Here is a 13,770-nt window from a genome sequence, read left to right as displayed (position 1 = left end):
ATACTCTTAATTTCACTAGCAATTTGTGAGGCATTTTTGCAGACAACCAAATTGCCATGAAAACTGTTATCAATAAAGAACAGTAAATCATGCCAAAAAAAAGTTGTCTTGAATTCTGCCAAGATAATTCCGTCTTGCAAACTAATCAAATTCCTTTAGTCCATAGGTGAGTTTTTAAAAACTTAAAAATATCTGGCAAAGGTAGTCTACAAAGGTTTCTATGTCAAAGGTTTCTTGTTGCTAGTCTATACCTTTAATCATCTGAGACCTTCTCACACAGGTGTGACATTCCTTAAAAAAAAAAAAAAAAACCTGGGACGGATGGTCAGTGAGCCAGCTGCTGGCAAATCCAAACCATGACAAACACGTAAGACAGCGCTCTTCTGCCTTCCGGGTAACTACCAACGTGATGCTCGGTGAGCATCTTGCTTCAATCAATTTGGGAATAGAGCTTTAATTAAGGAGAAAGCAATGCAGGGTAGGTGTGTGGGGGGAAGCCAAATGAAAAAGCAGTATCGAGGGGCCGGAGTTCAGCAAAGGCGCTTGAATCTCCATCCTCTGGACTCCAAACGCTGTCCTTTGACTTCCACACGCGAGCCACAGGACGCGCTGCAGTCCCCATGCTAATTTCCTTTTTCATTTAAAGTAAAGGCAATCCTAAAAGTTTCTATTTCCAATATTAGTTTTCGCTGGCTATCTTCCAGACGATCGAGTCGCGTCAGAGCACAAGAATCTACCGAGTCGTCAGAGGCGTGCGCGCTGCGCCGGAAAGATGAATGAATGGAAGCCCGGCGCGAGTGAAAGGCAGGTCTGCGTCCAGCCGACCCGCGGCCGCGATCTGTAGGCCTCGCTCCTCCCCCTCCACTCCTCCATGACAGCCCCGTCCCGGTGTGGAGGGGCTGGGACAATGTGGTCACCTTCTCAGCAGCCCCCCTCGCCCGGCCCCGAGAGGTGCGCGGCGCGACCCCGGGGCGTGCGTCCTCCCCACTCGACCCTGCAGCGCCTCGGCTCTCCGCGGGCTGCGCTAGCCCTCTTGCCGCGCCCCTCTCTCCTGTCCGCCCTCCCTCCCGGCCCCGCGCGCCCACCGGCCCCGCCGGCCCACCCTCCTCCGCATCCTGCGCCGCCCGCACGAGGATCCCGGCGGCGAAGGCGCAGCTGCCCCCAGGCTTCCCCCTCCGGCTCCTTCCAGGCCGGGTTCACCGCCCACCCGCACCGCCGAGCACGGTGCCCGCTAAGAGTCCGCCCCGCGCCCCCGGGGCCCGGCGCCGATCCCCGCGCCGGCCGTCGGCCCGAGCCGCCACCTCGGGGCCCGCGCGGCGCCCCTCCCCCACCGCCCCGGTGCCCGGGCCCCCACACGGCGTGTGCGCTCCACGCTGCCGCCGCCAGCCTCCCGGCGCCAAGGCTGCCCGCGGAAGGTCAGGCCGGGGGACAGGGGCCGGGCGCGGCCGGGGGCGCCGTGCGCGCCGGGAACGCCGTCCCGCGGGGAGTCCCTGAGCGGAGGGAGCCGGAGCGCGGGGACCTCGGGGGTGGGGGCCGAAGGCAATACTCACCGGTTCCACAGTCGCCATCTTAGATCGATCTGATCGCACAACCGCTCCTGAAGGGGGGGCGAGAGGAAAAAAATGAGATTCAAACCGGATTGGCCGGCTCCTGCCCACGTGACGGACGTGTCCGTTTGGCCCTGGCGGCGCCTGCGCAAGACTGCAGCTGCGTGGGGACCGAGAGGCTTCTGGGAAGTGGAGTCTCTTTTTTTTCTTAAAGCGAAGTTTTTTTTTTTCTCTTTAAAAAAAAAAAAAAAAGATCACGTGGTCGCTGGCGAGGGTGCGCGGCTCCCGGCGCCGCGGGTGCTCGCTGCAGAGTAGATTTTAGGCCTCTGCGGTGCTGCGAGCAGAGCGCCGGTCGCAGTCACTCACTGCGGGGCATTCCTGCCGTGCCCTTTGTCGCCCAGTCCTCCCATCTTTCCTAGAAGATTGGGAACTGCAGGCTCAGCACACGCAAGAAGGCTTCATTTGCTTAGCTGAGGTTCTAGGACAAGTTGCTTGTGTGTTTTTTTTATTTAGTTTTCTTTTCACCTCCCACCATTTTCTCTTGGTTTCAGAAAGAGACGGCGATGGAGAGTCGTTGATGCGGTCTGCGTTCCCCTTGTCCCCGGTCCACTAACGCGGGTGGTCACTTGTTTCCATCGCTGCCCTTAGCGGGTGGGCGGGCTAGCCCACGGTACCCACTCGCACGCTTTGGGGGAGGGGGATGTGCACGCGTCGGCTTTTCCTGTTCCCAGTCCTGAGATGAATGCTTCAGGGTTGAATCTTGCTGGACGTAAAAAGTTTGGAAGTTCTGTCCAATCGGTTTCAGTATTCTGCTTGAACGTGAACGGAAATAGCCTACGTCCAGGTGCCAGCCAGGGAAGCCACTCGGGGCTCCGCTGACTCAGCCCTGGACTGAAGGTCAGGAGTCGTTAAGCCGGGTCAACTATGACTCTTGACGTTGACTCATGCTCCTTAGGCGAGTGACTTAATCGCTCGGTGCCTCAGCTTTTTCATTTATGAACCAAAGATGATAATACACTTACCTCACAAGGGTGTGCTGTGGTAAGGACTGTAACCAGCTTTGAAAACGCTTCGGAATCTCAATGCTTAGGAGCAAGCGCGTGCGCCTTCCTAAGGACCAGCTGCCTCTCCTCCGCTACTGTTCAGTTTTTTCTTTTCCTGATACAGGCTAGCCCAGGCTAACCTCGAACTTGCGGTGTAAGGGAAAATAGCCTTGCTTGAACTGTAGACCTTCCTGCCTCCACCTCCCAAAGTACTGGGAGTGCTAGCTAGTGCCGGGGTGGGGGTGGGGTAATGCGGAGATAGAGCTGGAACCCTGGGTTTCCTGAGTGCCAGGGGAGCCCAGTACCAATTGAGCGACATCCCCAACCCTTTACAATGTTTTAAGCTTTTTTGTTTTTGCTTTGTTACGTTGCCTTGTACACCGATGCAGTTTTAAACTTTCAAAATCTTTTTTTTTTTCTTTTCAAATGTAGCTGCTCTCAACAGAAGCTTTATGTTGAGGAAATTATGTTCATAACAACTTCTAACAAACAGAAATGTGTCCCCATGCTGGCATGCTGCATTTTCTTCTAAGTTGCTGGGCTATCGTTTATCAAGATAGTGTTGAGTTCTAGTGAGGAAGACGGATCTCATTGCTATTTCCACGGGGCTTAAGAATGCTATCACCAGGAAAAGCAGTGCGAGCTGGCTATCTGTGCCTGCCTCCTCCCAGAGTTGCTGTTGTCTGGAGCTGTGTCATAGCTATTATTGAGTACATAATGGATGCTTGGGTTGACTAACACATAATTGAGGCTGTCAAAGAACGCAAAGCCAATACTCTGTTGATGTTTTTCTTTACAAGAATGGCAGAAATGATTCAAATGAAAGCGTTTGTTTACTCAGCACCAGTAGATTCTAAAGTAGATACAGTTCTGCAAACTAAACAGCTCGGTGAATTTCTCTGCACAAATCGGTTCCACTAACCAAAGGAATTACCGTTGATCCCTCTATTTTCTGTTGTTTGCAAAATGATAGCTGGTTAACTTTGGTGAAAAGACAGCATGGAGTGCTGGGAGCATAGCTCAGTAGAGGGCTCACCTAGCAGGCCCCATCACAACAATAAACCCCGTATTCTGAAAGAGCAGGACTCCAAATTCAGCTACATGGCAAGTTCCAGGTCAGCCAAAGCAACATGAGAATCTCTATTCAAGGAAAGAAAAGACAAGATAGCATAAATAATCCTGTTTTATTAAGCTGCAAGAAAATATCCCAATGAGCCGAATAGCTACCGATATAAAACTTGTGTTTTAAATGGCTTTCATTTATATTGTATTTTCCTTCAACCTTCCTCCTCTATTGTCAGCCAAGACTCATATTTTGGGCTAGGGTGTAGCTCAGAGATAGAATGTTTGCCTAAGACTGTCTAGATTCCATTCCCAGTACTCCCAGCCTCCCCTTCTCTCCCCTCTCAAAAAAAAAAAAAAAAAAAAGTGCTTTTACAGTACTTATGTATGCCCCATTCTTTATAGTTTAATTGATCTCCATATTTGTATATGACTTGTTTCATATTTTTGACATTTCAGATGTGTTTGCGTAGTATCAAGACTAAGATTTCATCAGGTCAAATATATGGTGGCCAGGTTTTTTTTTTTTTTGGTTTTTTTTTTTTTTTTGGTTTTTCGAGACAGGGTTTCTCTGCAACTTTTTTTTTAGAGCCTGGCCTGGAACTAGCTCTTGTAGACCAGGCTGGCCTCGAACTCACAGAGATCCGCCTGCCTCTGCCTCCCGAGTGCTGGGATTAAAGGCGTGCGCCACCACCGCCCGGCAGTGGCCAGGTTTTATGTGTTATGTCTGTCTGTATGTGACTGATTTAGTTTTCCTTATTTATTTGTTGAGTCAGAGTCTTGCAATGTGTGATCTTGAACTCATTGATTCAAAGGATCCTCCTACCTCCTCCTACAAAGAAGTTGGAACTAAAGGTGTAGACTGCTGTGCCCGGCTCTGTGCTAATCTTAAATGCACACAGCAGAATATATTATGTCTTATCTACTTACAAAACATGCCTTTATCACCTTGCTACCATGTCTATGCTGGTTCGTTAAAAAAAAAAAAGTTTAATTTTGAGTCAGATTTATGAATGAGAGATGGTGTTGTAATGCTGCCCTATATGACAGGATTGTCTAGGTCACACATGACTACTTTGGTCCAGCGTAGTCTCACTGTATATATGCGTTCCTTATAATCCTAGGCTGATTGAATGTTACTAAGCATTAGTAAATAATGATGATTTTTTTCACTATAATATATTCCTCAAACTAGTATATTACCAGTGCTTTGTAGATTTAAGTAATGTTGAGGTTTCAAACAATTTGATAGAACACATTAGTCATTTCAGATGTATACTTTGTCTCTGGAGTTCTCGTTCCCTGGTTTAGATGAATGAAGCCATTGTTTTGCCAGACTATTTGACTGTGTTTCTGTGGTGATATTTGTTTGTGATCTAACAAATAAAGCTTGCCTGAAGATCAGAGTGCAGAGCTAAGCCACCAGTTAGCCATAGAGGCCAGGCAGTGGTGGCACACACCTTTAATCCTAGCACTTGGGATGCAGAGGCAGGCGGATCTCTGTGAGTTCCAGGCCACCCTGGGCTACAGAGATTGATCCAGTCTCAAAGAGAAACAGAGTTCACATCCTTGATCCCAGCACTTGGATCACATGCCTTTAATCCCAGCATTGGGGAGATGGAGATAGGAAGGGATATGGCTGGGCAGAGAGAGGAACATAAGACAGGAGGAGAGGAGCTCAGGCATTCAGTTGAGGACTTGGAGAGACAGGATACTCCATTCGATCTGAGGATTTTGTGGAGGTAAGGACTAGTGGCTGGCTGCTCCGTTTCTCTGATCTTTCAGCTTCCACCCCCTAATATCTGACTCTGGGTTTTTATTATTAAAACCAATTAGAAATCATGCTGCAGCTGGGCAGTGGTGGCGCACACCTTTAATCCCAGCACTTGGGAGGCAAAGACAGGTGGATCTCTGTGAGTTTGAGTTCCAGGACAGGCACCAAAGCTACAAAAAAACCCTGTCTTGAAAATCCAAAAAAAAAAAAAAAAAAAAAAGATAAAAAGAAATCACACTGCATACTTCAAACTAATCATACCTGCTATGATCTGTATAAAATTATTACTGCTCACTATCTTGGGTTTTCACTGTTGTTTTTACTTCAGCAAGCTTTAGAAGTCCAGACGTTCGTAGTTCCTCATAAATACTAAGCAGCCATTTTTCTTAAGTAGGCTCTGAGACAGAAAGTATGAAGTTGGGTGATCAATTACCTCAGTATTGTAAGCTGAACAGTACCTAGAAATAAATTCTAGCTACATCTTTCCCTTCGATCTCTCTTCCTTGAGATGCAATACTGCCTGAACTATAATTTAATATCTACTTTTAGTATTGTCATTTTTCCTTCAGGAAAGATTCAACTTAGTGTCTTCTACATGAAAATTAGCCTTAGAAATTATTCCTGTAGCTTGGAATGTCTAGGGTGGTGTCAAACTCTCATACTGCTCTCTATGTGTGGATCACGGACAGATGGCATTAGTCTGTGTCTCGTTTTTCTCATGAGTTATATTGTTTTATTTGGTTACAGTGAGGAATAGTGACTGTTTCATGTAGTGTGTTTGGAATAGTTTCTAGAACACAGCAAACATTCAACGTTACTGATCATTAGAGTGATAAAATATTACATTGATGTAAATTTCTTAATTTTCTTTTACTTTTATTTTCTTTTTGGTTTTTCAAGACAGGGTTTTTCTGTCTTTGGAGCCTGTCCTGGAACTACCTGTTGTTGACGAGGCTGGCCTCAAACTCACAGAGATCCGCCTGCCTCTGCCTTCCGAGTTCTGGGATTAAAGGCATACGCCACCACCCATCTTAATTTAATTTTCTTTGTCATATATTAGTCAAATGCTCTATTATTGAGCTGTTCACAGCCCTCTTTTTATTCTTTATTCTAAGACAGGGCTCACTAAGTTGCCCGAACTGGCCATGAACTCACTTTGTATCCCAGGCTGAACTTGAATTTTCATTACTTTGTATCAACCTTCCATATAAGTGGCATTATAGACCTTTGCCACCAGGCCAGGCTTCTTCCTTTTTTGTTGTTGCTGCTGCTGCTACTGTTTGTTTGTTTGGTTTTTTGAGACAGGGTTTCTCTGTAGCTTTGGAGCCTGTCCTGGAACTAGCTCTTGTATACCAGGCTGGTCTCGAACTCACAGAGATCCGCCTGCCTCTGCCTCCCGAGTGCTGGGATTAAAGGTGTGGGCCACCGCTGCCCGGCTCCTGCTACTGTTTTTAAGACAGAGACTCACTGTGTAGCCCAGGCTGGCCTGGAACTGCCTAGTCCTCCTTTATCTGTTTCCTACTCAGTGAGACTGTTGCCACCATACCTGGCAACAGAAATTTATTGTTTCTTCTCTTTCAGTGAAATGTAATATGTGTAAGAATTCCTTTGCCTCAAGAACCAACTGCTGCTTATTATCTTTTTAGGATATTTCCAGCTTGTGTAACTAAAAAGTTAGCTAACATGGATTGGTCTCCTGTAATGTGCCAAGTATTTTTCATATGCATCACTTCATTTGACTTTTATAATCATGTGAATGAAACACATCGTTCCTTTTTGTTGTTGTTTAAATATAAACAGAGCAATTGCTATTAAGTGGCATGTTGAAGTCCACAGATACAAACCATTCTTCTCCACTTCCAAGATTCATGCTTTCACACCATAGTTGCTTTCTTCTGATTGGGTCTTCCAGATGATGCTTATTTTTCTTTGAAATTTTTAAAATTAGTTTTTGATGTATATGTATATGATGGGCTGGGGGTGATGGTGGCAGGAAGTGAATGTGGAACCCGGAGGACAACATGGTAAAATCTGTTCTCTCTTCCTACCTTTCCATGTGTTCAGCGAATCAAGCTCGGGTCATCAAGTTTGCTCAGTAAGCACCTTCACCACCGAGCCAGCTCCTTGTCACCCACTGAGCCATCCCCTTGGCTCTCTTGAAAGCACTTCTAATTACAAGTTGGTTTGCAGGCCTGACAAGAAAGCATCCAGGAGGCACTAAGTCATGGGAACTATGTGATCAGTTAAAGCTATTTAAAGACACATGAAATAAATATAGGCACTTCCCTCCTGGATTTTGAAATCTGGTTGGTATACTAAGTCATGAGGTATAAATAATCCAGTGTCCATATGAAGGAGCATGACTAAGAAGCAAGAGGGTGCAGCGAACCACAAGGCACCCTGTGAGGAGTGGCCCGGTCACATAATTGCTTCCCTCATTTTATCCAAGCCTCTGTCCCATGTCATCTGACAGATGCCTTCCTTGCTCACCCCTGTAAACTAGCTTCCCCATTACTCTGTCGCAACCCTGCTTTATTTGCCCTTACTCTAGGCTTGACCTCATGCCAAACATTCTTTAATTATTGTTCACCTCTGACTTGAAGATACTAGCTTCTGGATGGTCTGTGGGCACGGTGTAATATTTAGAGGAAACTCAAAGACATTTTTTTCTTAAACGGTTCAGCCTTAGGACGAATAAAGTAACTATCAGGAAAAAACCCTTCAGTGTATGCCTGCTAAGTCCTTTGTGTGGGTACATCATTCAGAACAGCAGTCTGAAGTAGGCATGCCTGGTGGTTCAGGTGAGTGAGCCGCTCTTAGCCAGTCTATGAGACAGACCAGATTGTAACTGAACTGCATAATGAAGGCCATACTACAAAATAGTGGGAAAAGAAATCTTCTGTGGGTAACGTGGAAAATTCATGTAAGTAGTATATTAGGCCAATAATAAGGTTAAATAAAAATAATTACTTTATACAATTGAAATATGGATTTAGACCAGGTCATCCTCTCACAAAAAATGACATGGAGACTTAATATTAATTATGACAGATTGGTCTTAGCTTAGGCATGTTTCTAACTAGCTCTTTTTTTTGGTTTTTCGAGACAGAGTTTCTCTGTGGCTTTGGAGCCTGTCCTGGAACTAGCTCTTGTAGACCAGGCTGGCCTCAAACTCACAGAGATCCGTCTGCCTCTGCCCCCCGAGTGCTGGGATTAAAGGTGTGCGCCACCACCGCCCGGCTCTAACTAGCTCTTATAATTTAAACTAACCCATATTTTTAAATCTACATTCTCCCATGGCTTATTACCTCCTCTCTCCATGCTGTTTCCTCTGCATCTGACTGGCGACTCCACCTTTCTTCTTCCCAGAGCTCTCTCTGTCCAGAAGTCCTGCTATACCTCCTGCCTACCTATTGGCTGTTAGCTTTTTATTAAACCAATCACAGTGACACATCTTCATAAAAATAAAGGAATTCCACAAATTTTCCCCCTTTTTGTCTGAAACAAGTTTTAATTCTAACACAGTAAAACTATGTACAATAGGAACAATTATAAGGTAAGAATTACATTTATATAAATAAAGAATTGCCTGTCTTGTTTGATATTTTACAGCCATACTCTGCCGTGTAATGTTATAGTTCCTTTTCTATAAAATGTTATTTTGGGTGATCTAAATAAAGCTTTGCCAGTTTTGTTTGAAAGAAGCAAAAGAAAAAAAAGAATTACATTTATAGATGACTATAAATTTGATTGTTATAGATGACTATTAGCCTGTATTTCTTATTATTCTAAATAGCTTTTAAGGACTAAAACTTTACATTTTTAAATGAGCTGTATAGATACAATACCTTAAACAGAAATAGAAACATATATACAGTATAACAAAAATAACCTTAAATTTGTATCAGTATACAAAAAATCCATTCTAATGTAAAATATTTGAGATTAGTGGTTGTTTAAAAGTAGACTCAACAATCCACCCTTTTATCCCATCGTTTCTATACCGTTTTTCCCATTAGAAAGAAATTCCTGAATCTGATCTTTGTTTCCCTTTATGACCTGACCATGACCAGTCACAGTTTGTAACCAGCCCCCCTAATCAATAACAAACATCCATAACCCACCAAACAACCGAAAACCAAATAGTCTGAGAGGCTGGATCACCTCAGTAGCAGCCTTGAAGCTGTTCTGAATGCAGAACTCTGAGGAAACTGCAACCAACAGTGTCTCTCTGAGAGGCTGGATCATCTGTGCTACCTGTTTTCATTGGTGTCTGGTCCCCTTGCTCTGAAAACACACAAACTTTCAAAAGTAACACACATATCTGCATTAACACAAGTAGGGGGTCTCCCCTCATCAAAGCTGATCTCTATCAACCTTGAATGAATTTACAGCTTTTCATTTTCTATGGTTACAAAAGCATAACCTCTTCCACAATGTAACATATTTTTTTTACTTCCATTTTGGTTTTTTTTTTTTTTTGTTGTTGTTGTTGTTGTTGTTGTTGTTTTCCGAGACAGGGTTTCCCAGTAGTTTCTAGAGTCTGAACTAGCGCTTGTAGACCAGGCTGGCCTCGAACTCAGAGATCCGCCTGCCTCTGCCTCACGAGTGCTGGGATTAAAGGCGTGCGCCACCACCGCCCGGCCTTTACTTCCATTTTGAAGTTAAGACTTTTGGCCAGGCAGAGGTGGTGCACGCCTTTAATACCAGCATTCAGGAGGCAGAGGTGGGCGTATCTCTGTGAGCTCAAGGTCAGCTTGGTCTACAAGAGTTATTTCCAGGACAGGCTCCAAAGCTACAGAGAAACCCTGTCTTGAGAAACTTAAAAAAAAAAAAGTTTAAAAATATATAGGCTGGTTCAATTTAGCAGTTTCCATAAGCCAATGTCTCTTAGCTATTTTTTGCTTATCAGCAATCATAAAATTTAAAGTCAACAAGGTCCATGTAGAATCCAAATTCTCTGAATTTTCCATCTTTACATGGCTTATCCTTTTATATTATTCTCTCTTTAAAGACTTTATCTTATTTATAAACTATATTTTTTATTCTTTTCTTTTTTAAGCCTCACACATGTTTAAAAACATATTGTACCTTTTGAGAGGTTTTGTGTGTCTGGATCTGGCCTTATTCAGCATCTATAGCATTCCCTGATCAAATGAGACCAATCTTAAACTGCAATGTCAGATATTGGTGTGGCTCAGTTTAGTATGGCATTGGTGGGTGGCTCCAGTCTGCAGGTGGTCTCAGTAGGCTGAGCCTACATGAGCCCTTGGTCACCAGGAAGCCATGCCCAGCATGGCTTCTTTCTTTCTTTCTTTCTTTCTTTCTTTCTTTCTTTCTTTCTTTCTTTCTTTCTTTCTTTCTTCTCTCTCTCTCTCTCTCTCTCTCTCTCTCTCTCTCTCTCTCTCTCTCTCTCCCTTCCTTCCTTCCTTCCTTCCTTTTCTTTTTCTTTCAAGCATTCTCAAGCCTTATGTGGGTATATGTGGCCAGACATTGGTCACCATATATAGATGGATTTTTCTTTGGACTGCCAGCTCACAAAAACGACACCCACCTATACCTCCTGCCTAGCTATTGACTGTTTAGTTTTTTTATTAAACCAATCACAGTGATATATCTTCACACAGTGTAAAGGAATATTCCACAACACCTGGGTGAAATAAAAAAACGCATGGGATAAAATCAGTAATCTTTAGAAAGAAACCAACATTGTAAATACTTGTTAAGGGGCTAAATAGAACTATTGGATTTCAAGGTTTTAAAGACTGAGTCTTTTTTCAATGCTAGAGTCAGCTAACACTTCGCTCCACAAAATAGGAGTGCTCTAAAGAGTCAAGCAAAGGAGGTTAGATTCATAAACATAGAAGGCTGATGAAAACAGAAACAAGACAAAAAACAGATTGGTCATTTCCAAGTTCTTTTCCATGTAAGATGAAATGATAATAGGAAGACTTTGAAGTCTCAGTTCATCTCAGTGGAAGGATTAAAGCAGGGGGTTTCATTAATGTACTACCTCAGACTGGTCTTTGGGGGAATTTTGGCTCTTACCTCTCTAATGCTAATAAACAGTTTAGTTTCATTATGGCAATGGACTGTTGGATCCAGTGTAGGAACGTGGTCTAAAACAATAGCCTTTAATTTTCATTTAGAGTACCCAAAATTTAATCAGAGATCTGGTTGAGGGAAACACGTCCAGGTCTTCATTGCTCCATACACTGACTTTACATACAGTATTGATTCATCAGGAACAGCTCTTGCAACCTATAAGAAATGTAGAATGGCAATGCTTGGACTGTGTCCACCTGTTCCAGGGACAAGGCTTCCAGTGTGCAAATGCAAATCCAGTTCTTGGAGATATTGCCTCAGGACACAACTAATTCACCGTAATTTCAGACTCACCAAGCAACCATACAGATAATCTTACATTTCCATATTTATTTGCACATAGAGCTTCTAAGGAAATAAAGATGTGCACACAACAGTAGTTAAGGTTGTTTTAAGTCACTTTCTAAAGGGGTCCTTGACTTTTGGGGTTATTTACATGTAATTGCTTTCTGTGGGAGAAGATGAAAGAAAGCTCCTCGTTGGACTGCATCTCCTCTGTGTCCTGAGATTGGGAAGATCTGTGGGATCTTCCTGTGGGAACTGCCTAGGTGGTTGACACCCTTCACCAGCGTTTCCCATATGCTTCGCTTTCTTTTCTTTCTTTTTTCTTGGTTTTTCAAGACAGGATTTCTCAGTAGATATAGAGCCAATCCTGGAACTTGCCCTGTAGACTAAGCTGGCCTTGAACACACAGATATCTGCCTGCCTCTGCCTCCTGAGTGCTGTGATCAAAGGCATGTGCCTCCACTGCCCAGCATGCTTTATCTTCTACTCTAGCCATTTCACTAGACACCTGCCAGGTGGAAATTCTTTTTAAAGAGTAGTTTAGTGCCAGGAAGTGGTGGTGCACACCTTTAATCTCAGCACTCAGGAGGCAGAGGCCAGCCTGGTCTACAGAGCTAGTTCCAGTACAACAGAGAAACACTGTCATGAAAAACCTGAGAGAAAGAGAGAGAGAGAGAGAGAGAGAGAGAGAGAGAGAGAGAGAGAGAGAGAGAGAGAGAGAGAGAGGGAGAGGGAGAGGGGGGGAGAGGTTTATTGTATTCTAATAACAAATTTACAGAAAGAATACAGAAGTTAAATGCAATTAAAAGCATGTCCTTGTATGCAGAACAACTCATATTAGACAAGTGTAGAGAATAGACAGAATTTACTGTGTGATGAAGAGTCTAGAAACACCATGTTGCTGCCAATAGGAAGTTTTCTTCTCTTAAAAATCCCAATGTTGGGTTGGAGAGATGATTCAGTACTTAAGAGCACTGGTGCTCTTACAGACAGACTGGATTCAGCTCCCAGGACCTATATGGTGACTTACAACCATCTGGGGGAATGGATGCCCTCTTTTGGCCTCTACAGGTATCAGGCAGACATGTGGTGAACATACATGCAAGCAAATCACTCATACGCATGAAAACCTTGCTCTAGAAACTACAGGGAAACCCTGTCTCGAAAAACCAAAAAAAAAAAAAAAAAGAAAAAAAAGAAAAAAAAATTCAAATGTTGGTGTTATCCAGAAAAAAATATGTAACAAGGGACCGGAGAGATGGCTCAGAGGTTACCAGCACTGGTTGCTCTTTCTAAGGTCCTGAGTTCAATTCCCAGCACCCACATGGTGGTTCACAACCATCTATAGTGAGATCTGGTGCCTTCTTCTGGCACACATGTATACATGCAGGCAGAACACTGTATACATAATAAATAAACAAATAGTTTTTAAAAATGTAACAAGTTCATTATAATTATGATAAACTACTGAAACATGCTCAATGATTTACTCTCAGTTGTATTCGTGTTTGCTTTTTGTATGAGTGTCCTGCTTTCATTTCTGTTGTAATGATAAAAATGCCCTGACTAAAGCAATTTTAAAAAAGAAAGAATTGACTTCACTTACAAGTCTAGGATCCAATCACTGAAGCGAAGTCATGGGAAGAACTTGAAGCAGCTAGTCATGTCCACAGTCATGAGCAGGAAGAGGATAGAGGTACATATGCCTACTCATCCTCAGCCAACTCTCTGCCATGGTACAGTCCAGGGTTCCCTGTCTAGGGAGTGGAGCTGCTCACAGTGGACTGGGTGGCCCCACATCAATTGACGTTAGTAATCAAGGCAATCCCTCACAGATGTGCCCAGAGACCAACCAGATCCAGAAAATACCTCATTGAGAATCTTCCCAGGTGATTCTAGAATGTGTCAAGCTGACAATTGAAACTACCCATCACAATGAGTGCCTGTATCCTTA

The 13,770-nt window shown here is 43.8% G+C and overlaps 1 protein-coding gene across 1 annotated transcript in view; it reads right to left on the bottom strand.

The window, feature by feature from the left end:
• Positions 1-1,597, bottom strand: part of Eif4e (eukaryotic translation initiation factor 4E) — a 36,784-nt gene extending 35,187 nt beyond the window's left edge. The window contains exon 1 of the mRNA XM_038311695.2: positions 1,551-1,597. Within this exon, the coding sequence (XP_038167623.1) occupies positions 1,551-1,568 (18 nt within the window). The 5' untranslated portion in view covers positions 1,569-1,597. The remainder of the gene's footprint in view (positions 1-1,550) is intronic.
• Between the last annotated feature and the right edge of the window lie 12,173 nt (positions 1,598-13,770).

This window comes from Arvicola amphibius, chromosome 14 (assembly GCF_903992535.2).
Source record: "Arvicola amphibius chromosome 14, mArvAmp1.2, whole genome shotgun sequence".
In the NCBI taxonomy this organism is placed as follows: Eukaryota; Metazoa; Chordata; class Mammalia; order Rodentia; family Cricetidae; genus Arvicola; species Arvicola amphibius.
The sequence above is the reverse complement of the archived record's forward strand: the minus strand, read 5'-3'. Positions and strand labels throughout refer to the sequence as shown.